Here is a 22,827-nt window from a genome sequence, read left to right as displayed (position 1 = left end):
AGAGAGTTCTTGGTATCACAGCATGATGCTTTTTTCCCTTTTCTGAACCATTAAGATATGGTAAAGACTGTAATCATTTTCAAGATGGAATATCAAACTACTATAAACCATCTGTTTTATACATGCTTTTTCAACCAGTCATTAAAAATTTCCGAAAAAAGACAGTAGACTCCTGATGGCTTTGGCTAATAAATTAGTCCACTTCAGGGTGCTTTGCCAATCATTTTCAACAAATAATACCAGGCAATTACAGAATCTAGTTTCGGAAATTTCAACTTCCATTAATAATTAACAACGGTTTGTTACACGGATGTTCATTAACTTCTGAAAAGCATAAAATGGCACTGATTCTTTTCAGTAAGAAGCAGAGAGAATTGTCCTACCAACTCTATTTACATTTGATGGTCGGCCTTTTCTATCTGTACACCATTTTCTCAACTACTTGAAATCAAATTAGGTACTCATAATATACCAAGAAAAGTGCATCCGGGTAATCTTTTGGAAGGCTGTTGATGTAGAGGTAGAATCGCAACAAGTCCTCCTTGGAAACTGTTTTATTGTCAACCACATCATCATTGCAAGTAAGTACCCATAAATCTTCAGAGTTAACTCTTTTCAAGCTACCACGGCAAAAAGGACAGGACTCTGACTTTGTATTCCTGTAATTTGGAGAGAAAACCATTAAGGGTGAAACTTGAAAGCATGGAGATGTAAGAGGAATAAAAAGAGGTTGCCAGTTACCAATTGCGGTAGCATTTGATGCACATTGCATGACAACAATTAGGTAAGACCATTTTGGTGCATGGCTCCAAGCAAATCCCACATTCATCTTCCCTCTCCAAATCAATATTCCCAATTCTGTTATCTAATTCAACTCTTTTCTTGCCAGAGCTCCCCATGGTAAAACGCCCTTTCTTATCATCATCCAACTCCCCCAAGTAACCATGGAGCTTTTGAAGAGATGGTAATATTACACCTACAATTTAGTTAATTAGCAGAAAGAGATGATGGTAAGGATAACAAATCATTATAGCTAGAAATCATGGTCATAAAACACCAAAAAAAAAAAACTCAAAATATGATTATAGACAAACCATAAAACTCTCTAACTGTTGCCTTCCTTCCATGTGTAGATATCTTTGATCTCCCATCTGTATATACCTGTAGCATATAAGATAGAAAAAAAATCTAAGGACACATAAAAATAAGTATGGAAATTAATTTGAACCATCCTTTAAGAATCAAAATAAGACACTTTTTAATGGCCTGATTTGGCATTGCACAATATTATTCACTTGCCATTCAAAAAATACAAATAAAAAAGGAATCAAAATAAGCCAGGGAAGAAGAATAAACCTTGTATACAAGAATGTGAAAGAGGTTTAGATATCGAGGGAGTAGACATATGCATGAACAATTCATCCATTGTAGCAAAAATAGAAAGAGGGGCGCCAAATGATTGTACACCAACTTCATTTGAAGATGTGCACCACTCTTGGCTCTTGGAATTGCAGCAGCCCTAAAACCCCAAAAACGCAAACATTCTATTAACATTCTACTTATTAAAATTAAATTTCCCTTAGATGAATTATAATGGAGACATCTAAATCACATTCTAACCTAATAATCACCAAAGCATCTTAAATTCATGATGAGCTAAAGCTAGGCCAAACTTTCCAACTGTATTGTTTTTGAGATAAAATCCTATCATAAACATGCAGATATTAATATACCATTAAATTACTGAAATTTACTTTAGCTCCTAACAGCTGAAGAAACTTCACAGTACAAACAAGCCAAACTAGCAGGCAGGGAGAGATTTTAGCTTGTATGTGAATTACTGGGTGACAATTCATTATACTAGGTCCTGTGTTAAAAATCTGCAATTGGTTATACCGCCCTACAAGTTCACAGTCAGAGTACAAAAATATCATCAGGCCAACCAAAGTCGATGATAAAGAGTAAAGAAGAACATAAAAATTCAACCTGGGTATTTCCTTCTTTCTTTTTTCCCACACAACTAGCAGAGCAGCTAAAAAATTATGCTTTTTAATCATGATCATGATCATCAAAGCCACGCAAGCAACTAATAAGCAGAAACGAGAACAAGTCCACAACCCACTTCAGGGATGGTGATAAGAGAAAAAAAATCAAAATACTAAATTTGCCAGAAAATCAAAAACCCAGAAAGAGAACTTACAAAGCATTGGCATGCTGTATATCAGCCTCTAGTATTTTCAAAGAATCCTGATAAGAAGACTTGGACAACTGATAATACATCGTACTCTTTTCTTCTTGACCCCCCCCACCCCCTCCCCCCCAAAAAAAAAAAAAGAGAAACAAAGAAAATTGTCAGGGTACAAGAATCTACAAAGAAGAGCAACTGGCTCTACCTTTTTTAAGAACCTAATCCACCAAAGACATCAGAGAGTAAGAGAGAGAAGAAGAAAAGAAAAGCAATGGTCTTTTGCTTCTCTCTTGCTTTACCCTTCTCTCTTTATCCTTTTTCTGATTATAAAGAAGGCCCTCTGAAGGAACAAAAACAACAATTACCAATAATACAACAACAAAAACCAATAATACAACAACAAAATGAAAAGACTTGTTCTTTGGGTTTGGCTTGGAGGTTTAAAACATTGTGGTTGGAGAAAGAAAAGAGAGATGAGAATACTGGAATACGTATAAGAATTGCGTTTATTTCTATGAAATGGTTTGGTAGGGGAAGCCCTCATTTAGTTCTTTTGTTCTTATCTTAACCTTGCTTTTCTAGCCTTCTTTCCCTTTTTATAATCTGTCCAACTCTTATTTAATCCATATTTTAACAATAATGTATCTGATTCCAATTAAGATGATGATCTGTACAACTCTTTTTTTTATTATAAGATCATAATTAAAATCGTCGTGGCATTATCTTATACGGATTTTTGTTTATTCATTATTTTTATCGTTATTATTGTACAATAATCATTCATCTAAAGACATAATAAGGGGTAGGGTATTTTAAATATTTTGGTGACAAGTTAGACTTCTGATTCAAAGAAATCCCAAAATTTTCTGGTCAAATTATATTTTAGTTGGAACTATGGATTTAAAATTTGAGAACAAAATATTTGTTTATCTTCCGCAGACATATTAATTAATGGTGTAGATTTAATTAGCGTGTAATTATTATTATTATTATTATTATTAAGGGTTTGTCAATGTTTTGCTTTATACATAAGGTTGGTAAAGGGCACACAAGAGAATCCAATTGGAGATAATTTAATCTAATAATTTAATCATTTCCACGTGGTTCTTGTTCAGTTTTCACATTAACTTTCTCACATTCTTTTGGGTTAAGTTAGATGACGGGACCAATCCCCTAAGCTTGGCCGAAAGGTCAAACTGTAGAGGAGGGTACACCTTGGGTATCTTTCAAAGTTTCAGCTTGACAAAGGTCTTTCCAGGACAGTTTCACTTGAATGTTTTTGAACTAATACAGGTGTACTGATCAGTGCAATAATTTCCACATCTTTGATTGGCTTCATAAAGGCAATTTACTTAAAAGTATGCAAAGTAAGTACCAGAAAAGATAAATATTTTTGTGAATCAGTTCACTATTTTTCACAGTGGTTGTATCATAATTGAAATCAATGATCTGCCCATCTAGAATTTTCCAATAAAAAGGCTGTTATTTGGGTCAATATGTTACACCCATTTGCATATCTGACTGCCATAATGTCACATGTGTTTTGTTTGGTCTAAAAAGTTGGAGCTGGACCACGAATTTCCCAAAAGTTAACACTCTTTCTATTTCTATCTTGTATTGCATAAGCACTGTAAAAGACTAGATTTCCTAAAAGCACTAAGCCTGTGTTACAGTAGTTGCTGCATTCCAGATATACATGGTAAGTATCCAATAAATTGCATTCATATCATGATACTCAAAAGATCAGCAGGTGCTGCTACAAAATTATCTGGCAGATGGGACTAGGCGGCCGTTTGATAAGTCAGGGCTCTCAATCTCAAGAAAGCTTGCAAGCAATGTTTTCCTAGCAGATTGCCCTCTGGAACCACCAGAAGCTAATTTTTGATTCCCTTCATTCCCTTTCTCTATCTTGTTTGCATCTTGAATAGCCAATATTATTTCCTGCATCTTAGGGCGGGAGTATCCATGTTGTTGAACACACTGGATAGCTACTTCAGCAATCCTCCAAATAGACTCAATTTTTACTTTCCCTACCAGAAAAGGATCTACAATGCTAACCACATCGCCTTTACATATTAAGGATCTTGCCTGCAAAAGAACAAAGAGCTCAGGTGTTTTGTGCTTCAATTCACAGCAGAAATCTAAAAAAAAAAAAAAATGTATGAAAGTAGCAGAGAAGTTTACCCAGTGTACAATGTTCAATTCAGCACCAAAATCTTCTACTGATACTGGCTTCTTTCCAGAGATCAGTTCCAGAAGAACAACTCCAAAACTGTAAACATCACTCTTTTCAGTCAATTGTTGACTTGCATAGTACCTGTGACAACATATGAATGATTAGCTAAGCACATGAAGAAGAAAAAATATAACTGTTTACGAAAGGGTAATTATGTGTAGCTTACTCTGGATCAAGGTAGCCAACTGTTCCTCGTGCAACACTTGATACATGGGTTAAATCTTCTTCGGCTTGCCTTGAAAGTCCGAAATCTGACACTTTTGCTCTCATATTAATGTCTAGGAGGATGTTGCTTGTTTTTACATCTCGATGAATGATACTAGGACTGCAGCCAGTGTGCAAATACTCGAGGCCTACAGAAATCTAAATTTGTGTTTATACTTAAAAACTAAATATTAATGCAACAGTAAATGAGAACTTCAATTCCAAACCTTTAGCTGCATCCTCTGCAATTTGTAAACGAGCAAGCCAATCCAATTGCTTCTGGTTGACTGAACCTGCCATGATATCCATAGATTTTAAATTGAAAAGAGAGAGACGGAAGATAAACAGATTTATTTCCCGATAGAGAAGCAGACCATGGATGTGATCCCGCAAGGTTCCATTGTGCATATATTCGTAAACTAATATCCGTTGATGTGCTTCTTCACAGTATCCGATTAGAGGAACCAAGTTTCTGTGATGAATTCTTGACAAGAGGGCAACCTGCAAGCATGTGTTCGCCATCAGTTAAACAAGGTACTGTGAGGTAAATACAAAAGCTTTACTTCTATATTGAATTCTTTAAATTATTTCGGTTAATCATCAATAGTTATACCTCTTGCTGATTGAGCATTTCACTTCCAGATAAAAGATCATATCATCAAAAAGTTTTAATTGAATCAGTATTTGCACAGCAGCCATCTCTATATTATCTTCCATGTAAAATATTTACAGAGAGAATATTCCTTCAGGTCAGGTATCTGCTTTATTGGTTGGATTACCTAGGGAAGCCAACTACATCTGGTATGGATGGTTTAAAAAACAAACCATGGATCCTTCCAAGAGGCCTGCCTGGCCTCAACAATATTGCAACAAAGCCATAGGAAACTTTCAGCACACAAATTTAGTTCATGAAGATGCTCTCACTCTCCTGCCTTTTGTTTTTAACTTAACTTTATGGAATAATGGAGAATGTCAACTTCCTTCCATTACACAATGACAGAACTTTTCTCTGGGCACCTGCGGATAGAACTGAGGATACAGGAATCTAAACCTCTGATGTTCTCTTAAAAAAATGCTCTGTCAAAATTCTCAACTTGTAATGCAAATAGGAAATTTACAGCTTTTGCATAGGGCAAAAGGATAAAAAATTAGTCCATGTTAAGGAGTTGGCTTCAAATTAGTACTCCCTACTGCAGGTACAATGTTAATGAATTCATTATTTGTGGATTACTGAGGTGAATTCTATTCCATTTTAAAATGGAACTATTGAAGGTACCAGTACGGCCAACAAATTATAGGTTTGCTGTCATGTGAATATGTAAAGAAAGTTAGAAGAAAACGGCTGATTGGCACACTACCTCAGTCACAAATTGCTTATTCAAATGGCTAGACGAATCACCCATTGTCTTGACTGCTACCTCTTTTCCATCTTTCATTTTGCCATAGTAGACAGATCCAAAACTTCCTTTGCCGATCTGTTGTTTAAAATTGTTAGTTGCTTCTTCCAGCTCAGACAATGGGATATAGTATGCTACACCTTCGTCCAGTAAATGCCCCCGTGCAATTGAATAGGCTGTTGAGGGTTTGGTTCTAGAGTGCAAGGCATGACCTGATGAAAACAGGAATCAGGTTTGGAAATGTTAAGGTCTGCACATTGTATAATGGCAAGTAATGAGTGATTAAGTGTGCAAACCATTTTCATCACATTTCTGGTGAGACATCTTCCTTCGAAGATTACGGAACAATACTAAACTTCCCAAGAAAAGAACTAGTAGAACTGCAAGCACTCCAATCGAGGTTCCCACTATCAACTTATGACGCATTTTTCTCTGTGCCTCGTTATGTAGTCCAGGATTACCTTCATAGCTGCAAGAGAAGACATAGAGCTGTTTATAAATTTGCTGACTGGATCACATTGAACTGCTATAAAATTTGTGACACGTAATCATAATTTCAGGATTATAATACCAAAAATGGTATATCAGGGTAGTCATCTCCTTGACCTAGAGTCTTTCAACAGCACTAGTGTAGAGGGTATCACACTACCATCATTTGTTGGTGAAATGCGATCCCAAAAGAGTTCGGTTCTTTTTGTGCAAAATAGTTTTAGAAGTCATATAAACTTTGTGAATTGGTGCTTGTCTGTGTTGTGAAAATGAGCATTATAAAATCTAAGATGTCAGTTGGGAGAACACATTTAACAGCATTTCATCGGGTTCATTTTTATTGTTTCTGATTCTAATGTAACATGACACTATTTTTTTTTTTTTGCATAGCAACGAAATCATTCATTGAAGAGAGGGAATAAAAATTCACCTCAAACCCAGCTACGAGCAAAAGATAACCAAAAGTTTTTAAACATGACACTATTAACAGTTATGAAACTACAAACAGTTATGCCTTTTATCTACTAAAATGGAAAAGGTAAATCACTCCTAAAATATGGACCACTTTGCTAGAGCTTAAGATGAATTGCAACTAAACATACTCACTTGAAAGTTATTTTCCTGTTTAGCAATGCTTGGGGTATTTCCCCAGAAAAAGAGTTGTTCTGTATGTACCTGCAACATAGAGATTCCCCTATTACTGAAGCTTTAGATAGATATATATATATATATCAGGAAAAAATGCCTAACATCTGCTTCTATTAGCATTTTGTGGAAAACAAAACATGCACTTGTTCTGTTAAATGGCCCAGAAATAGCTAAGAAATCAAGAATTCTACATACAATTCTTGCAAGTTAGGCAATCGACCAAGGTAGGAAGGTAGTGGACCAGTAAACTTATTATTCTCCAAATGTCTGCATGCACATTAAAGGATGCAAGTTAGGAACCAGTCAATACTCATTACAAGCGCAGAATGGAACAAGCATTACCGTGAAAAGCACAATCCTGAATTCCTGATGAAAATTAATACAAATGTATACCGTGAAGTGGAGAGCTTACACAATTTTTAGATTGATAAAGTTACTCATATCAGGGAGTGGCCCTGTTAAGGAGTTGGAGTCCAACCACCTAAAGAAGATGAGAGCTTTTCAGTGGATTGTAGTAGGATAAATTCCAAAAAATTAAATCTCAGATGTTTGCATAATAACACTTACAACTCAGTCAATTCATCCATGTGATTAAACTCAGAGGGAATTTGTCCCTTCACACTCTGTCCTGAGAGTGCACTGTTCATGAGGTTAGTAGAATTAATTTCTGCATAACTCTTACAATATGAGAAATTCTACTTTTCTGCATTTATGCTTTCAATATTTAACATGCAAAGAATTTTTGTACCACATGTGTAATCAACTTGCTCAACCCCTACTCTTGCTTAAGGGAAACATGAAGAATTATCAGATCCTGGTACGTATGAGAAACCGGTAGTGGTCTGGAAAACTAGGTATTTCTAGTTCAAAAACTCATCAAATTCTATGAAGAATATTAGGACCAGTGTAAATACTAAGTAACAAGGTTGTTTTGATAATCATAGATATGCAGAGCAGGAAAGTAAGTTCTAGAATGAACAAGAAATTTACCAACATGAATGCATTACATTTTTGTTATTCTTGGTGGCGCTGTTGAGCTGCAAATTACCCATTCCCAATGAGCTGGAACACAAGGATCACCTCCTTCATTTGCCCAAACGCTTTCAGCAGACATATAGCGAAGGGCATTGAGAGCAGTCACTGACAATTGAAGAAATAGTGAGTCATCAGCTCATCTTGAGAAGCAAATTCCTTGAATATACATGTTTATGTGCATTATGATCAAATTGTGATTTCCCATGCCTAATTATTCTCTCCACTACAGCTGTGCAAACAGCTGGAAAAGTTTTATATTCCAAACACCCCAAGGTCATCTTACCATCTCGCCTGTCGGTCTTCGCAGCAATCTGCTGGTATTTACTTATCTCAATTGCACTAAGGAGGGGTCCTCTAGTAGAATCGTTGGTCTTGGTAAAGGAGAATGACAGAACGAAATCCAGGGTAACGTTCATGTAGCTGGGTTCATAAAGAGTGTAGCTCCCATTGGCATTCTCAGCTATGTTTACCACAGCGTTGCTATAGTCAGGTATGTAAGGCTCTTGCAGTCTGAATTTCCGGGTTTCATTTGGAGCCAAGTCTTCAATTTCAGCAAAGTATGCATAGGCTCGAGCGTTGGCAGGGAACCCTTCCAGGTTCAATCTGTAGCTGAGCTCCCCTTTAGTGCCAACAACTGCCGTTTGCATTACTTTAACAGGCGGATATTCTCTAGTCATTATATCAATGTTCTTTGATGTCCTGATTCTTTCTGTTCCAGGGGCCACTCCTACAAGAAAATTTTGTCTCCTATCAAGATCAGATTCCCAAATTCTGTCGTAAGGATCATCTGGGTACCTGTAAATGCAGAGCCCATTTTGATAAATTAGCACTGATGCCACCAATTGGCTGTATATATTTGCAGTAAAACAAGCCATGATGCAAAGCGGTTCAACATGCTAAAATTGAAGAGCATCAATTCGTTCTGTTTAGCCTGTGTATCTAACTGCTTTTCTTTTTGCGTCAAAAACTTGCAAACCGGATTAAAAACGTTTCTCACCAAACTATTGTCAGATACAAAGGCAGAGGATATTTACCTCACTACGTCCTTAGTTAGAGCACCAAAGTTCACTCTCGCTGCAACGTTTAAGAAGAAATTATCCTCATAATCTGTGGCATACATAGAAAGATTCAAGGGCCGGAGCTCAAGAGTAGATATAAAAGGAGAACCAGTTGTTGCACAGCATATGCAAACATCAATAGAATCTGAAGGTGCCCTGATGATCATTTCATTCACATATATTCTGGAGGCATCCTGAATTATGACAGTTGCCCACTCAGTTGCATCGAGATAGAGCTCAAATTTTGGATATGCATCTTCATTTTCAGGGCTGCCATACTGAAATGTTGCACGAACTAGGTACCGCCTTCTCTCCTTGGTACTCAAGTTGTAACAGTACTTCTTGCTGTTTGAAGAAAAGTCTCTTCGAGTTCGATATTGCATCCAGTTTCCCTTGGGATTTTGCACCTGTATTAGTCTTCCATGTTTCATGATATCGATATCTGAACTCCATCCTAGTCCAGTACTAGGATCAGTGTAGTTACTTGTGCTTCCACAGTCTAAACTGATAAACTCTGCAGGTCACAATTAAATTATGGTGATCTATAATATTCACTGCTCTACTTAGAGCAACAAAAAGGAAGAAAATGGTAACAAGCAGGTTGAGTTCATTTTGATATCTATTCTCAGCTTCTTTGCCTAATCCTTCACTCATATTACATGGCAAATGACATTTTAGAATATGAAGGCTCCACTTAGTTCATACTATTACATGAAGTTGAATGAACAAAACAATCCTGGAATTCCACGAATACACAGATTTAGAAACAAAACATACCTGTAACTTGGGACACAACAGAGGATATAAAGTGGAGATATAGTATCAGTATTAACTGCGTAAATAAAGCCATTGAAGATCAGCAAGGCAAAACTGATTCTTTTGATCTTTTATTTTTAGGCCTATGATTTCACTAAAAGAAACTGTGGGTTTTGAGTTGAGCATCTTAGCCCATCTTTACTCCACTTACCCTTCACTTTTTTTCTGATTGATGAGTTTGTGAAATGTTCATTCACGTTTGTTTCTTTTTCTTTCTTTCTTTTTTATTTTCTTTGATATTGGAATCTCCTTTTCCCAAGAATTAAAGATTTCACGCTTACTTTTGGAGAATATATATATATATATAAAGAAAGAGGTAGGAAAAATAAAAACCTTGCAGCTATTGAACATTAATCTCTTTCTATTCTCAGAGAGTACTATCAAACAGTTCTGATCGATGATTTATTACAAAAGTTTGACACATGAGACTCAAGTCACTTAACTTTGACCGTTTCCTTGGACAAACCAAGAAAAAGACACTTAACCACCTCCTCTCGGAAAACATTAAACTACTCATGGTTAAAAACTTTATCAGCCCAAGGAAAAGCTAATGGTGTATTCTTTTTACCAGGTAGTACTGTTTTGTTGGTTATGACCGTGTTGGACAGGGATTGGGGAGGGCAAGTTAGCCATGCAAAAAGCATCTGTAAAGAAAGTACGTGTAGGCAGTGTAATGTAGCCCCTCTAACCTACTATCATACTTTATCTTTAATTTTGCTTTTGCTTTATGCAAACCCAGATACTCTTTTCATGTCCCTTGGCGCAACTTGTCTGCACCTTTTGTAGCTTTAGGAAAAGTAGGAAAGATGGAGAGTTATTTTCATGCAAACATGATATCTAAGCTGGGTCCCATTTTTCCATCCTGATCCAATTGTTTTTTTTTTAAACTTTTTTTTTTCTTTATATATGGCCAAATAATCTAATGGTCTACCTTAAACATATTCTCGACAACTGGACACCTCAGTCATGCATTATTATTATTATCTTTGTTAACGTTTTAAGGATTGGTTTTCCCACCAAATCAGGATTTTGAATGGAGCAGTGACTTCCATGGGCCGCTAGCTTAATATGGTGGAGGAAATTGCTAGTATAAAATTGGGTTTCCCTTATTCATAAAGAAAAGTGGCTTCAAAGTGAAATTTCTTAGTACTAAAACAATACAAAAAAGAGCAAGTTCTTGGCAGGCGATAAGTTTTTGGTACAATTGCGAGAAACAAGTAAGCATTAATTTCGAGAGCGACAACAGGTAAAAATGGTCGTCAACTGTTTTATGTTACAGGGAAGAAAAAGGTTATAATCGAAAAAGATGTTTTAATTTGTCTTGGTGAGGTGATGCAATACGCAATCTCCAAGGGTCCCCCTATGAACCTCGTTAATTAATTTAGACACTTAGCCCAGAATTGACGCGGTGGTGCGGATACTTCTGGACCGCCTTCTCGTCTTTGTCAAATATAAAAACAAAAATCAAAAGTGGGCCTTCCATTTCGGGGTTCGTGAGGTTTACATGTTTCAAGGCCGCTCGTGTGAGCCATGTCTGCGTTTCCCTAATCAAGATATGACCAATCAATAATAGTTGATGTCCAAAATTTGGCAATCCTGCCCCATGTTTTGTGTCGTTTTTGGCAAAATTAGTCTCACTCTTTGCATGTTAGCATGTACCAAACTAATGGGCCATGCCATACTCAAAAGGAACCTAATTGTATTTAATCTGTATATTCCCAGCTCATCAACTCCAATAGGTTTTTTTTTCCCGTTTCTTTATGCAAGTCTTTGGTGGACAATCATGAGAACCCAACAGGCCAAATTGCTAGTAGTAGATGTGCCTTTGCCTGTTCTATGGACTCCTAAAGCCCAAACTTTGAATCACCAGAAAAAACACTGTTGAAGATTTGATTAGCGGTCTTAATTGGGGAATCACCGCTAGAACTAACATTAACTACAGGGTCGGTTCCTAGGAACGGCCCTACGCCCCAAACACATAGCATTCGACCCATCACAGTCAAAAAAGGTACATGTAACAAATTAATGTTAGTTCTAAACGAAAAAGATGCGTCTGAAACTATTACAATCTTTAGGTGTAAATAGGAGGTAATGGATGCTGCTAGCATTTATGTATGGAGGACCCAACAGGGCAACAGATTAGGTGAAGTGCCTCATTGCTGCCAGGGCCCCCCACATGCCCCCCTCTTACTGGACCTCTCTCAGCATTCAACAAGGTTAAACCATTTCATTCTATATAACAGAGGAAACCATCTGTCTAAGAGTGACCCTCATGTGCTGAATGCTGAGTGATCATGACAGCGTAATTTCAGCCCCTTTTTTTTTTAATCTATAAGCGCCATGGCTAGGCCAGAGGGCTGGTATGTGGCCCTGGCTTTTGAACTAAAAATCACAGGCCATTCTTACCAAGACCGGAACAAAGGATGGGCCTGCATGATTGAGTTCGTTGAGCTTGAGCCTGCAATTTTCAATATTTTTCAGGTCCTTGTCAACATGAGCTATCCTAATGTTTCTCATTAACTAATGCTTATTTAATCCCTACCAGCTTTATTTCTTTTTCTTTTTTCTCTTTTTCAAATTCAAGTTTTTAATACTGATTCTAGATAAGAAATAATTATTAGGAGCCAACTAGTAGGAAAGGTCAGACTTGGGGGATAATGGCAGCCCCAAAGTGCAGTTGAGGAAATAATGAAGGCAAAGAAAAGATTCATTAGATAGAATCAAAGAGAAGGTATCCTTTTCTTTTCTTGAAATGTGAAAGGTTTGAACACTAAGCAAGCTCTCTCTCTCTCTGTCTCTTTTCAAAAGTCTTCCCCATAAGTCCTGTCCACCAAATTCCATTATTCCAACAGCAAACCCACAAGCCATTCACCACAAAGGCCAGTCTTTTTATCATTCTTGCTCCCCAACCCTTTTTGTTTTTGTTTTTCCTCTCCTTTTTATCTCATAACTCAAAAAGGGGAGAATCAATGTTGCAAAAACAGCCCAATAAATCTTCTTTCAGGGAATCTCTCAAAGCTCTTGAAGCTGATATACAGCATGCTAATAGCCTGTAAGGATTTTTTTTTTCTTTTGCAAATTGATGGAGTTGCATGTACAAATTTATTATCTTTATCCACAATTGGCATATTATGGTTCGTAAAGTCAATTTCTTTACAACCCATTTTACATTTTTGCTTTGTCCTGAAATGTTAATAACTGTTGTTCTTCCTGCCTAGTTCCTGTTTCTGGGCATTCCATTGGCCTGCTTATTCTGTTCAGTTATGATGCTTTGGTTGAATTTGATCATCAAAAGCCCACTGTGGTGAATTTTGATATCAATATTGTTTTGTGGAGGTTGGCATCTTTTATAGATGTTGATATAGGCTAGTTTTATCAATTGTTGACTGTTTCCAGTGGAAATGAAAATGATTGCTTTGGTTTTTGGCACAAGTATTTAACCTTGATGAATTTCATTATTCATTAGTATGTTGTTTCTATGAAGGTCTTACCAGTTAGCCAATATGAGCTTGCTAATTTAATTTTTTTTTGTAATTTTTGGGGGTGAATTTTGCAGGGCAGCTGCTCTACCAAGAGATTATGGTGGGAATTGTTATCAAATGAGATTATCTTATAGCCCTTTTGCACCCTTCATCCTGTTTTTGATTGAATGGATGGACTATAGTTGTACAGATACCCTTCCTAGTTATTTAGGCCTTCTCCACATACTTGTATTCAAGGTGAGTTAGTATTTAGTTTCAGCTTCTCTTTTTTTTTTTTTTTTTTCACCTTTTTGCAACATTCTGAGCAGAAAGAAGAACTAAAAAAGATGAGTTTTTCTTTTGATTTTGAGTTTGTTATTTAAACAAAGTTCAACAATATGGCCCAGGCATACGTTGATGGAATACCAGCTCTATCCTCAAAAGAAAGGAAAGCAACTCTAAGGGAATTTTACGGTGTGTTTTCTCTGGTATTTCTTGTTGATAAAATTCCAATTTGCTTCTTTAGCTTTCCTTCTACTTCCTCATGTTCTGATGCACTTATTGGAAACTATTTGCAGCTGTTATTTACCCTTTGCTCAGACAACTTGGAGATGAGTTTATCAAATTGGAAGATATAAGAAAAGCCGATGCACGGAAGTTCTGAGCAGAAAGAGAGTTGAAGACCGAAAGAGGGTCTCTGATAAAGATTTAGAAAGAGAGATGAATGTGGAATATGCATGGAGAATTGCACAAAGATGGTTCTGCCCAACTGCGGGCATGCCTTATGCATAAGCTGCTTCCGTGACTGGTATCCCCAATTTCCATTTTTGCTATCCGTGTTGTTTTTTAAGATTACTTGTGATTAAAAATTTTATTTAACCTTGATTGTTGATACTAGCATTCCTCTTGCACTGTACATTGATTTGGAATTGCAGGAATGTTCGTTCTCAATCCTGCCCTTTTTGCCGTGGTAGTTTAAAGAGAGTGAGTTCCAAAGATCTGTGGGTTCTCACAAGTGGCAATGATATAATTGACTTGGTAACTCTTGCAAAAGAGAACTTGAGGCGTCTCTACCTCTACATGGAAAAATTGCCTTTTGTAATGCCTGAGACACATCCATATGTATCTGATTACATGATCTGACAATGAATGAAGACTGCGTATCTAACCGCAGAAAAGCTATCCATCCATTGTACTAACAATCGGGCATGGGAAAGCTTAGCTTATCTATTGATCTCTTCGAGGTCTGTTCCATGGTATCTGTATATAGTAATTAACTGAGCCGCTGCCTACATCTTTTGAGGGTTTCAAAAGTAGGAAGCAGGTTACTTCGAAGATTTATGGAATTTGATATAGAGTGGCCTGGATAAGGCAGAGAGGCAGGGATTACGAACCTGAATGTGTATGTAGCAAAGCAAGAAAATAGATGCAAACTTAAAATAAAAAGGTATTCTTGGCATTCAACTCAGCCTTTTTTCGAAACCTGAGTGTTGGAATGGAAATGTAAAGAGATTCATCGCTTGGTATCTTAATTTCTTCAGTTTCTGCTTACTGTCATCTGATCTATGATGAATGGCATGGATCAAATTTATCTTCCCTGAAATTTGCACCTCGTCATGAATTCCTTTCATTCTGGAAACAACTATTCTCGTCTCAGAGAAGGCCATGAGATTAATAAATCTTAGACTTGAATGATAAATTTTGCATCGTTAAAAAGAAGTTTGATTGTCAGATTAACTATGAATCCAGGGTTTGACGTTAAGATCTTGTTGTTGGTGTCAATTTTGTTATACTGAAATAATGGACAGTTACCTACCCTTTAACAGCAAGCAAAAGATCATGCTTATACAGTAATCTCTGTTGTTCTACACTTCTATATACAGACCTTTTTTCTTTATGTTACTTCGCCTGCATCTCTAAGATACCGCTGGAACTGGATTATGTACTTGCTTTGATTCTTTGTAACTCTTCCCCGACCTAATAAATAAGTTTCCTAACCCTCTCGGTAAAGACATCATAAAGAGCATAATCATATGGTAACTCATTTAACTTTCATTTATTTAGGATGTGTCATTTGGGAGTTAAGACTTCTCGTACTCCCAAAGGACGTGTTTGGTTTAAGTACAACATTGAGCTGGATTCTTCTCATCATACATTTTCCCAAAACTGAATTCATCCAAATTTTGGTTAGCAAAAGCAGGGGAGAGCTTTTCCAATTGCCATGAAAACTCCCATCTCTAATTATAATCCTGCCACACCAGATTTTTGACCTTTTTTTTTTTTTGGTGGTTTCCTTTTTACTTTCCTTTAAGTGATTAGAGAGAGTTAGAGAGAGAATTTGGCAAGAGGGAAGGCCAACTGCCGGTGGGGAAAGGAAAGACCGATGGAGGGTGGTGAAATGGAGAAGGGCTTTGTTTACTGTGTTTGTTGAGAATTGGCTAAGAATAAAAGTCAACTTAGAATCGAAGGATAAAAGTCAAATCTATGATAAACAAAACCGCCCTTGGTGGTTGTCGATGTATTCATCCCAAGGATAAAAGTCAACTTAGAATCGAAGTATGCTTTTGTGTGATATAAAGATGTTAGGAAAATGTCGACGACAATTTTCTTTGGGCATGGAAAGGGAGTAGAAGTGAGGCGGATAAGAGTATTGGAGGCTGAAAAACCAAGGGATGATGGGGAGTTAAGGAGGGGAGGAAGCTGGTGTGCCTAAGCAAGAAGAGGTTGTGAAAAGTCATATAAGAAGTTCCTTATGGCAAATTAAAAGGAAAATACAAATAAGAGAAAGGGAAAAGAGAGTCATAAGTGAAGATGCCACAAAGAGAGATATTCAATGTATCAATGACTTTAAAGGGAAGGTTAATAAGGCCACTATTGCAAAGGGAGACTTGGAATGGCTCAGAAGGAGTGTAGTAGGACAGCTTAAAAGCTCCATTAATTATGGAGCAATGGAAAGTTCACTCTTACGAGAAGGGATCTTTGCCTAAGTTTGACCTATTAGGGGTTCATTTGTTTTTGTTACCTTTGGAAAGAAAAAGGAGATAAGGGTTTTGTTGGAAGATTATTTTGATCTTTTTGAGTCATGGTTCGTGAGTCAATTCTGTACTATGTAGGAATGGAGGAGAGAAGATGGCAAGCTTAGGTGAAGCTTAAAGAAGTCCCTTTATATATTTGGCACGAGGATATCTTCAGCGTTACTAGGGAGACATGGGGTGAGCATATTAGAGCTAATAGAGGCATGCTTGATAAATGGAGGCTAGATCAGGCCATGATTTTGGTAAAGATGAAGTCTTTGAAAGACATTACAAAGTACACCTATTTAGCTGTGAATGGTAAAAACTACTTTGTGCGTGTGTTTATAACAGATATAATTAAATGTGAGCCAACATTTAGGGTCGACGACACATGGGAGGAAATAGAAAAAAAAGGATCAAAAGATTGATAGTCAATAGGTGATGTGTTGAATTGTTGGGAAAAGGGCGTTGATGAGCCAAATCGTATGGAAGAGGATAGTGGCTCTGATACCAACAATAAGGAAGAGCAAACGAAGTAATGGATAAGGTAAAAAAAGATAAGAAAAGGGAATGGTTCTTAAATTAGATTTCGAGAAAGCTTACGATAATGTTAGTTGGAAATTTCTTGAACTTGTTATGCGCAAGATAGGATTTGGAGATAGGTGGAAGAGTTGGATTAAGGAATGCATTATTAAGGCACAAGTCTTAGTCTTAGTTAATAAGGCACCAAATAGGCTTTTTAAAATAGAGAGGGGATTAAGATAATGGTAATTGAGGCACTTAATAGTATGATAAGGAAAGTTGAAGAGCAAGGTACTTGTAAAAGGGCGAGGATCGAAAATAAAGGGTTGTCCATTTCACACTTATACTATGCAGATGACATGATCTTATTTGTGAACCTTCCCCTGATAATATCTTGAATTTAAGAAGAGTACTAAGGTGATGTCAAAGTGTATTGGGTCTTGAGGTCAATTTCTACAAGAATCATTTAATGAGGATAAAGGTGGATCAAAATGAGGTCGAAAAATAAGTGTTTCATATATCATGTTAGGTGGGATCTTTTCCTATAACTTATCTTGGCTTACCATTGGGAGTTAACCACAACTTGACTAAATTTTGGAAGCTGGTTCTTGAAAAGGTGAGGGCAAAGCTTGCAGGTTGAAAAGCAAAAATGTTGTCTTTTGATGGAAAGGTTACTTTACTTAGATTGGTGCTATGTAGCTTGCATATCTTCTTTATGTCCTTATTCCAGATGTTGAGTGAAGTGAAGAGCGAACTTGAAAAAATTCAGTAAAATTTCTTGTAAGGGGTACGAATCTTAAAATAAAAATTCACTATGTTAAATGAAACAAGGTATGTAATTACAGGAAATATGGAGATATAGGGGTGATTGATGTAGAAATTCAAAAATCATGTTTTACTTAACAAGTGGATATGGTAGTACGGGAAAGAAAAAGGAAATTTACAAAGAGAAGTAATTGTGAAGAAAATCAAAAAGTGACCCTTCTAATCTCCAGCCAAACTTGAGTGAAAATAGGAGTGCTTCAACTTCACAAAAAAATGATCATTAATCCCCTTTCCCCTTCTAACAAATATTTCTTGCAAGTGTCTTCTAATATCAATTTTGTAGCTAGAAATAGTGATAGCATTTTGTTCTAAAGCTAGGAATGTGTCGAAGGCATGATTCTGGAGCAAAGCTTTCTAAGGATCTTTGCATTAGCCATTAATAAACATAGGAGAATTGCTAATTATGGGAGATGGGAGAATGACACTTGAATATGGGATTGCTAATTATGGGAGATGGGAGAATGACACTTGAATATGGGATAGCTAACTTAGGAGGCAGACTTTCAATTAGTAGAACAACCAATATAACAGTTAGAAAGGTTGTTAGGGTTTAGGGTTTAGGTTGAGCAAAAAACTTAAAAATGGTATAGTTTGGAAAAGAAAAGTAAATGGGGAGTACACTGTCAAATCATTTTGTAAGTATATACTTGTTACTAATGATAGAGTAGACAAAATATGGAGTTTAGTGTGGGTAGGATTTGCTCTATTTAGAGTAAAGACTTTTGTATGGCACTTGATCCATGGTAAAATAGCGGTGAAGGAAGAACTAAGAAAGAGGGAGGTATTATAAGAAATTCATTATTATGTGTTTTGTGTAATTCAAAAATGGAGACTTGTAACACTTTTTTTCTTAATGTTAAATAACTTGTAAAGTATGAGGGGGTTGGTGCAAGAAGTGCGAGTATGAGTAAACAACTCTTAGAAATAATAGATCTTTTTTTAAGGCTTGCAATGGTAATGATCTAAGGTTTGTTGATCTTTAAATTTTAAAAATGGCTTATTTTGCAATAGTTTAGAAAATATGGAAGGATAGAAATGAGGTAGTTTTCAAAGGGAAAGAATGGAGCATGGATAAATGCTTGGACTTAGTTAAACTAGGAGTTGTGTAATGGGTTAGGGCAAAATGGCCTAGTGAGTTTTTGTCAATTTTAGATACTTATAGGCAACTTCTCTTGCATGATAGGGTGACATAAAAAAAAAGTGACAAAAGGAATTAATCAGGAGACACCAAGAATGAGAAAACTTAAATTCAATGTTGATGGAGCAACAAAAGGGTGTCTAAGGCTTGTTTTAATCACATTTGTAAAGTCCATTGGTTCAATTGACTCAAATTTAGCTGAGGTTTTGATTGTGAAAAAAGCTATGGTTGTCTTTTTTGCTTCACAATGGAAATAATGGCATAAACTTGTTATTGAAAATGACTTTAGCAACATGGTCAAGTGGATATAGTCTCCGACAAAGGCACCTTGGAGAAAGTGCAAGTGGCTGCGACAGATCGAGAGGTTAAAACAAAAGTTGGGAGAATGGGAGATATGTCACATTATGCGAAAGGCTAATCCAAAAGTAGATAGCTTCGCTAAAAGGGGTGCTTAAACGCAACTGGATATTTTATGGGTATTTGAATAATCACTCATGGTCCTTTTTATTTTGTTTACCTTGTATTTTTGGACTGTTGGATTATTTGGAGATTGATGTTGTTTGCAATATGTTTCTATAAAGGGAAATTTGTAGAGACTATGTTGCTACAAAAAGGAAAAAATGTGTTGAATGCTTTTTGTATATGCTTGTAAATGATTTTTGGTTTTGCACACCTATTGAAATTGTAAAGTTCTGGAGTGTATTCTTTTTGTTTAAAGGAAACCGGGCAATATCCGCGTATTTTATATACCGATAGGGTGGTGTATCTGCAAAGGGAGAAAATTTTTTTTCCTTCACTTTAAATGAAAGATCTTTATTACCTTAAAAAAAAAACTTATTTTACCTTCAAAAAGTACCGACCTTCAACTTCAACTTGAGCATATTTTTAGTTTTACCGACATTAATTTTTAAGTGTTAAAAAACACAAAACTTGATGATTGAAGAATATTAGAAAACCAAACTCATAAATGTACTTGAAGAAAAATTAAATCCTATCTTGGTTCAAATTAAAACTTTAACAAATCAAGCTCAATATCTTGCATTTATTAGTATTTTTTAAATAATTGAATTTAGATTGGCCAAAAACCAAAACAAAAAGTTGAATTTAGGCCTTCAAGATCCAACTAAACAAATGGTTGAACGAAGCTTTAAAGCTTAAGAGACTAGTTAAAATAGGCTAATCAGTCATATTCATATTTGGTCTTCAAACTCAAAAAAATGCTTTAGACTTGCTTCCTCTAAATGACTCCTCTATGTCTTAACTTTTATTGAGTTTTAAGTTGATTAGAATTCATTATTTAACTAGGATTCTTGTTTGTGTACAACATTGAGTAGTTGTATAGTTTTAAACTTCGTGTTCCACATCGAGTCCTAATAACATTCTAGTTTAAACTTTTATATTATAAAAGTGGATCTATATGTTTTAAAAGAGTGAGTAGTGCTCTAGGAACCCTATAAAGGGAACACTTTGTAACTTATCTTTTGCTCTAAGTGGAGTTAGATTGGTTTGGATAAGTGATTTTAGAAAGCTATTGAGAAAGGATGTGCAAAGGATCTTGGATTGGTTTAGGGAATCATAGAGATTAATTTAGTGTACTTTAATTTCTTAAACGTAAAAGAATGGTTAATTTAGGCAAGAGGGCGGATCATGTAAATTCTCATGCTTTCTATTTGCTTTATTTCTCTAGGTATTACTTTTATTGTTTTTTAAGTGTTTTCACAACAAACTAGTATCAAAGCTTCAAGTTTGATAAATCAAGATTCAATAAGGATGTCAAAAGTACTAGTTATTTAGATTTTTCAGTTGAGAAGTTTGATGGAAAAACTAACTTCACAAAATGGCAAAGATAGATGAAAGATCTCCTTATGCAGTAAGGTTTGAGGCACCCTTTGCTAGGAAAGAAGGAAAGGCAACCAAATGGCACGAAGGATGATGAATGGACAGAGTTAGAGAAAAGGTGTGTGAGCACTATTAGGCTTTGCATCAATATGTTATTGATGAAGATTCTACTCTAAAGGGTGGTTAATTTTGGAGAATATTTATTTGGCAAAAAATCTTTTCAACAAGTTGTAACTTAAGCAAAAATTGTATCACTTCAAGATGAAGGAGAATGGGGACCTCATGAAACATATGACTGGATTCAATGGGATCATTGATCAGTTAAAGTAAGTCGATGTGAATGTGAAGGTGACAAAATGAGAGAAGGCATTATTGTTCCTCGCATCTCTTCTAATTATTGAATTTCTAATTTACTAGAAGGATACAATAGCATTAAATCAAGCATAAGCAGTCTTAATATCTCGTAAAGGAAGCAAAGATTCGGTTGACTCGACATTGGTGATCAAGGGTTGGAAGAATAAGTCAACAGGTATGGGATCTATAGGTGGCAAGTTTAGACTAGCATTGTTCAGTACTTTTGATGCAAAAGGTATGGACATATTTAGAAGGATTGTCTTAAAAAAAGAGATGAAAGTAACGAGAATGATGAGTGTGTTTTTGTTACTAACAATGATGATTGTGCAATCTTAGCAATCTTAGAATATTTTTTTGTAAATTTTGGTTGGTATTTAGATTTTGCTTGTGTCATTCATGTATTTGATTTATTTCAAGAAGAGGTAGCCAAAATCATTTTTTTTTTTAAGATTAAAAACGTAGCCGGAAATTTGACTTTGGATTATAAGTTAATAGTGAAGGTCAGGGGTATTGGAGTAGTGAAATAAAAATGTTTGATGGGGTTATGTGCTCTTTAGGTGGTGTGACCTATGTCTCAAAGATGTGTAAGAATTTAATATCATTGAGCTTGTTAGAGTCCAAAGGGTATCAATATTCTACTTGTGATGGAATGGTGTAAGTCATACAAGGTGACATGGTGCTAATGAGGGGGAATTTGCATAATGGTTTATATCATCTAGAAGTTGAGGTCTTGAAAGGATGGGAACAGTACATAATAATGGTAGCTACCAAAATGAGATTTCATTTGCCAATAAGGTGATGAAAAGTTCCCATGGTGAAGAAAATGGTGAAAAGATAAAAAAATCTTGCCAACGTTGAATTGGAAAAGTCATCGAGGTCCTTTTTCAAAGTCAATTAGTGCCATTGACTTGAAGATTACACATGTCCATTGGCTATTTGTGGAATCAGTGTTAGACCATGCTTGATTCGGTTTTGTGTAGTCGAGGTAATAATTTTGAAAGCCAATGCTTTGGAAAGTCTTGTGCTTGGAGAGTTGTTCAGGATGTTGGCAAGTATGTGGAGTTAAGGAGTTGCAATTGGGTACGACTGGTGGAAAAAGTTTAACGAGATTGAATTTAAGTCAAAAGTGGAGATTTGTTGAGTTTTAGGTTAACTAGAATTCTAATTTTTATTTGACTAAGATTTTTGTTTGTGTACATCATTGAGTAGTTGTATAGTTTTAAACTTCTTGTTCCACATTGAGTCCTAATTATATCTTACTTTGGACTTTTATATTATACAAGTGGATCTCTAGGTTTTAAAAGAGTGAGTAGTGTTTTAGGAGCCTTAGAAAAGGAATATCTTGTAACTTTGTCTTTTGCTCTAAGTGGAGCTAAAGTGGTTTGGATAAGTGTTCTTGAGAGGCTATTAAGAAAACGTGTGTAAGGGATCTTGAGTTAGTTTGAAGAACTATAAAGGTCAATTTATTATACTTTAATTTTTTATTAATAAAAGAACGGTTTCACTTCATAGACGTAGGTAATAGATCGAATCATGTTAAATTCTTATCTTTTCTGTTCGTTTGATTTTTTTGAATATTATCTTTTTTTTCTTGAATATTTTT

The 22,827-nt window shown here is 35.8% G+C and overlaps 2 protein-coding genes, 1 long non-coding RNA gene and 1 pseudogene across 5 annotated transcripts; 2 read left to right on the top strand and 2 right to left on the bottom strand.

The window, feature by feature from the left end:
- Positions 1-260: 260 nt before the first annotated feature.
- On the bottom strand, positions 261-2,307 carry LOC110423627 (E3 ubiquitin-protein ligase AIRP2-like). Its single transcript, XM_021437905.2, has 5 exons — positions 2,201-2,307; positions 1,357-1,519; positions 1,095-1,161; positions 742-976; positions 261-659 (listed from the first exon to the last, which is right to left on the bottom strand). The coding sequence occupies exons 1-5, from the start codon at positions 2,278-2,280 to the stop codon at positions 449-451; spliced, it is 756 nt and encodes a 251-aa protein (XP_021293580.1). The 5' UTR covers positions 2,281-2,307; the 3' UTR covers positions 261-448.
- Positions 2,308-3,560: 1,253 nt separating this feature from the next.
- Positions 3,561-10,353, bottom strand: LOC110423192 (Leucine-rich repeat protein kinase family protein). Of its 2 annotated transcripts, XM_089784692.1 has the most exons (16): positions 10,223-10,345; positions 10,033-10,087; positions 9,232-9,769; positions 8,481-8,992; positions 8,170-8,302; positions 7,730-7,801; positions 7,575-7,643; positions 7,358-7,429; positions 7,121-7,189; positions 6,322-6,494; positions 5,987-6,237; positions 5,003-5,129; positions 4,856-4,921; positions 4,591-4,777; positions 4,373-4,505; positions 3,561-4,276 (listed from the first exon to the last, which is right to left on the bottom strand). In XM_089784692.1, exons 3-16 carry the CDS (start codon positions 9,684-9,686, stop codon positions 3,953-3,955), a joined length of 2,643 nt encoding a protein of 880 aa, XP_089640818.1. In that variant the 5' UTR covers positions 9,687-9,769; positions 10,033-10,087; positions 10,223-10,345; the 3' UTR covers positions 3,561-3,952. The 2 variants fall into 2 exon arrangements, with proteins under 2 accessions (XP_089640818.1, XP_021293025.1); XM_021437350.1 differs by having other exon boundaries at positions 10,033-10,353.
- On the top strand, positions 7,682-8,244 carry LOC110423193 (uncharacterized). The gene is made up of 3 exons (XR_002445804.1): positions 7,682-7,812; positions 7,953-8,016; positions 8,107-8,244. It is a non-coding gene; the product is annotated as an uncharacterized LOC110423193 (long non-coding RNA).
- A 1,979-nt stretch (positions 10,354-12,332) lies between the features above and the next one.
- Positions 12,333-15,248, top strand: LOC110423160 (E3 ubiquitin-protein ligase AIRP2-like; annotated as a pseudogene). The gene is made up of 5 exons (XR_016351686.1): positions 12,333-13,123; positions 13,628-13,790; positions 13,940-14,006; positions 14,111-14,340; positions 14,468-15,248. The product of XR_016351686.1 is annotated as an E3 ubiquitin-protein ligase AIRP2-like (transcript).
- The last annotated feature ends 7,579 nt before the right edge of the window (positions 15,249-22,827 follow it).

The sequence above is a fragment of the Theobroma umbraticum genome, unplaced genomic scaffold (genome assembly GCF_002168275.2).
Source record: "Theobroma umbraticum cultivar Fairchild unplaced genomic scaffold, ASM216827v3 scaffold_20.0, whole genome shotgun sequence".
Taxonomy (NCBI): Eukaryota; Viridiplantae; Streptophyta; class Magnoliopsida; order Malvales; family Malvaceae; genus Theobroma; species Theobroma umbraticum.
Note: the sequence above shows the minus strand (reverse complement) of the source record. Positions and strands in the feature narration are given on the sequence as shown.

Coding starts and splice junctions, on each gene's coding strand:
- LOC110423192 (XM_021437350.1), bottom strand. CDS start 10,105: ATGGCTTTATTTACGCAGTTAATACTGATACTATATCTCCACTTTATA. Junction 7,802..8,169: donor CCACCAAGAATAACAAAAAT/GTAATGCATTCA, acceptor CCTCATGAACAG/TGCACTCTCAGGACAGAGTG. Junction 7,430..7,574: donor TTTATCAATCTAAAAATTGT/GTAAGCTCTCCA, acceptor ATGTGCATGCAG/ACATTTGGAGAATAATAAGT.
- LOC110423627 (XM_021437905.2), bottom strand. CDS start 2,280: ATGTATTATCAGTTGTCCAAGTCTTCTTATCAGGATTCTTTGAAAATA. Junction 1,520..2,200: donor ATACAGCATGCCAATGCTTT/GTAAGTTCTCTT, acceptor TTGGGGTTTTAG/GGCTGCTGCAATTCCAAGAG. Junction 977..1,094: donor AACAGTTAGAGAGTTTTATG/GTTTGTCTATAA, acceptor ACTAAATTGTAG/GTGTAATATTACCATCTCTT.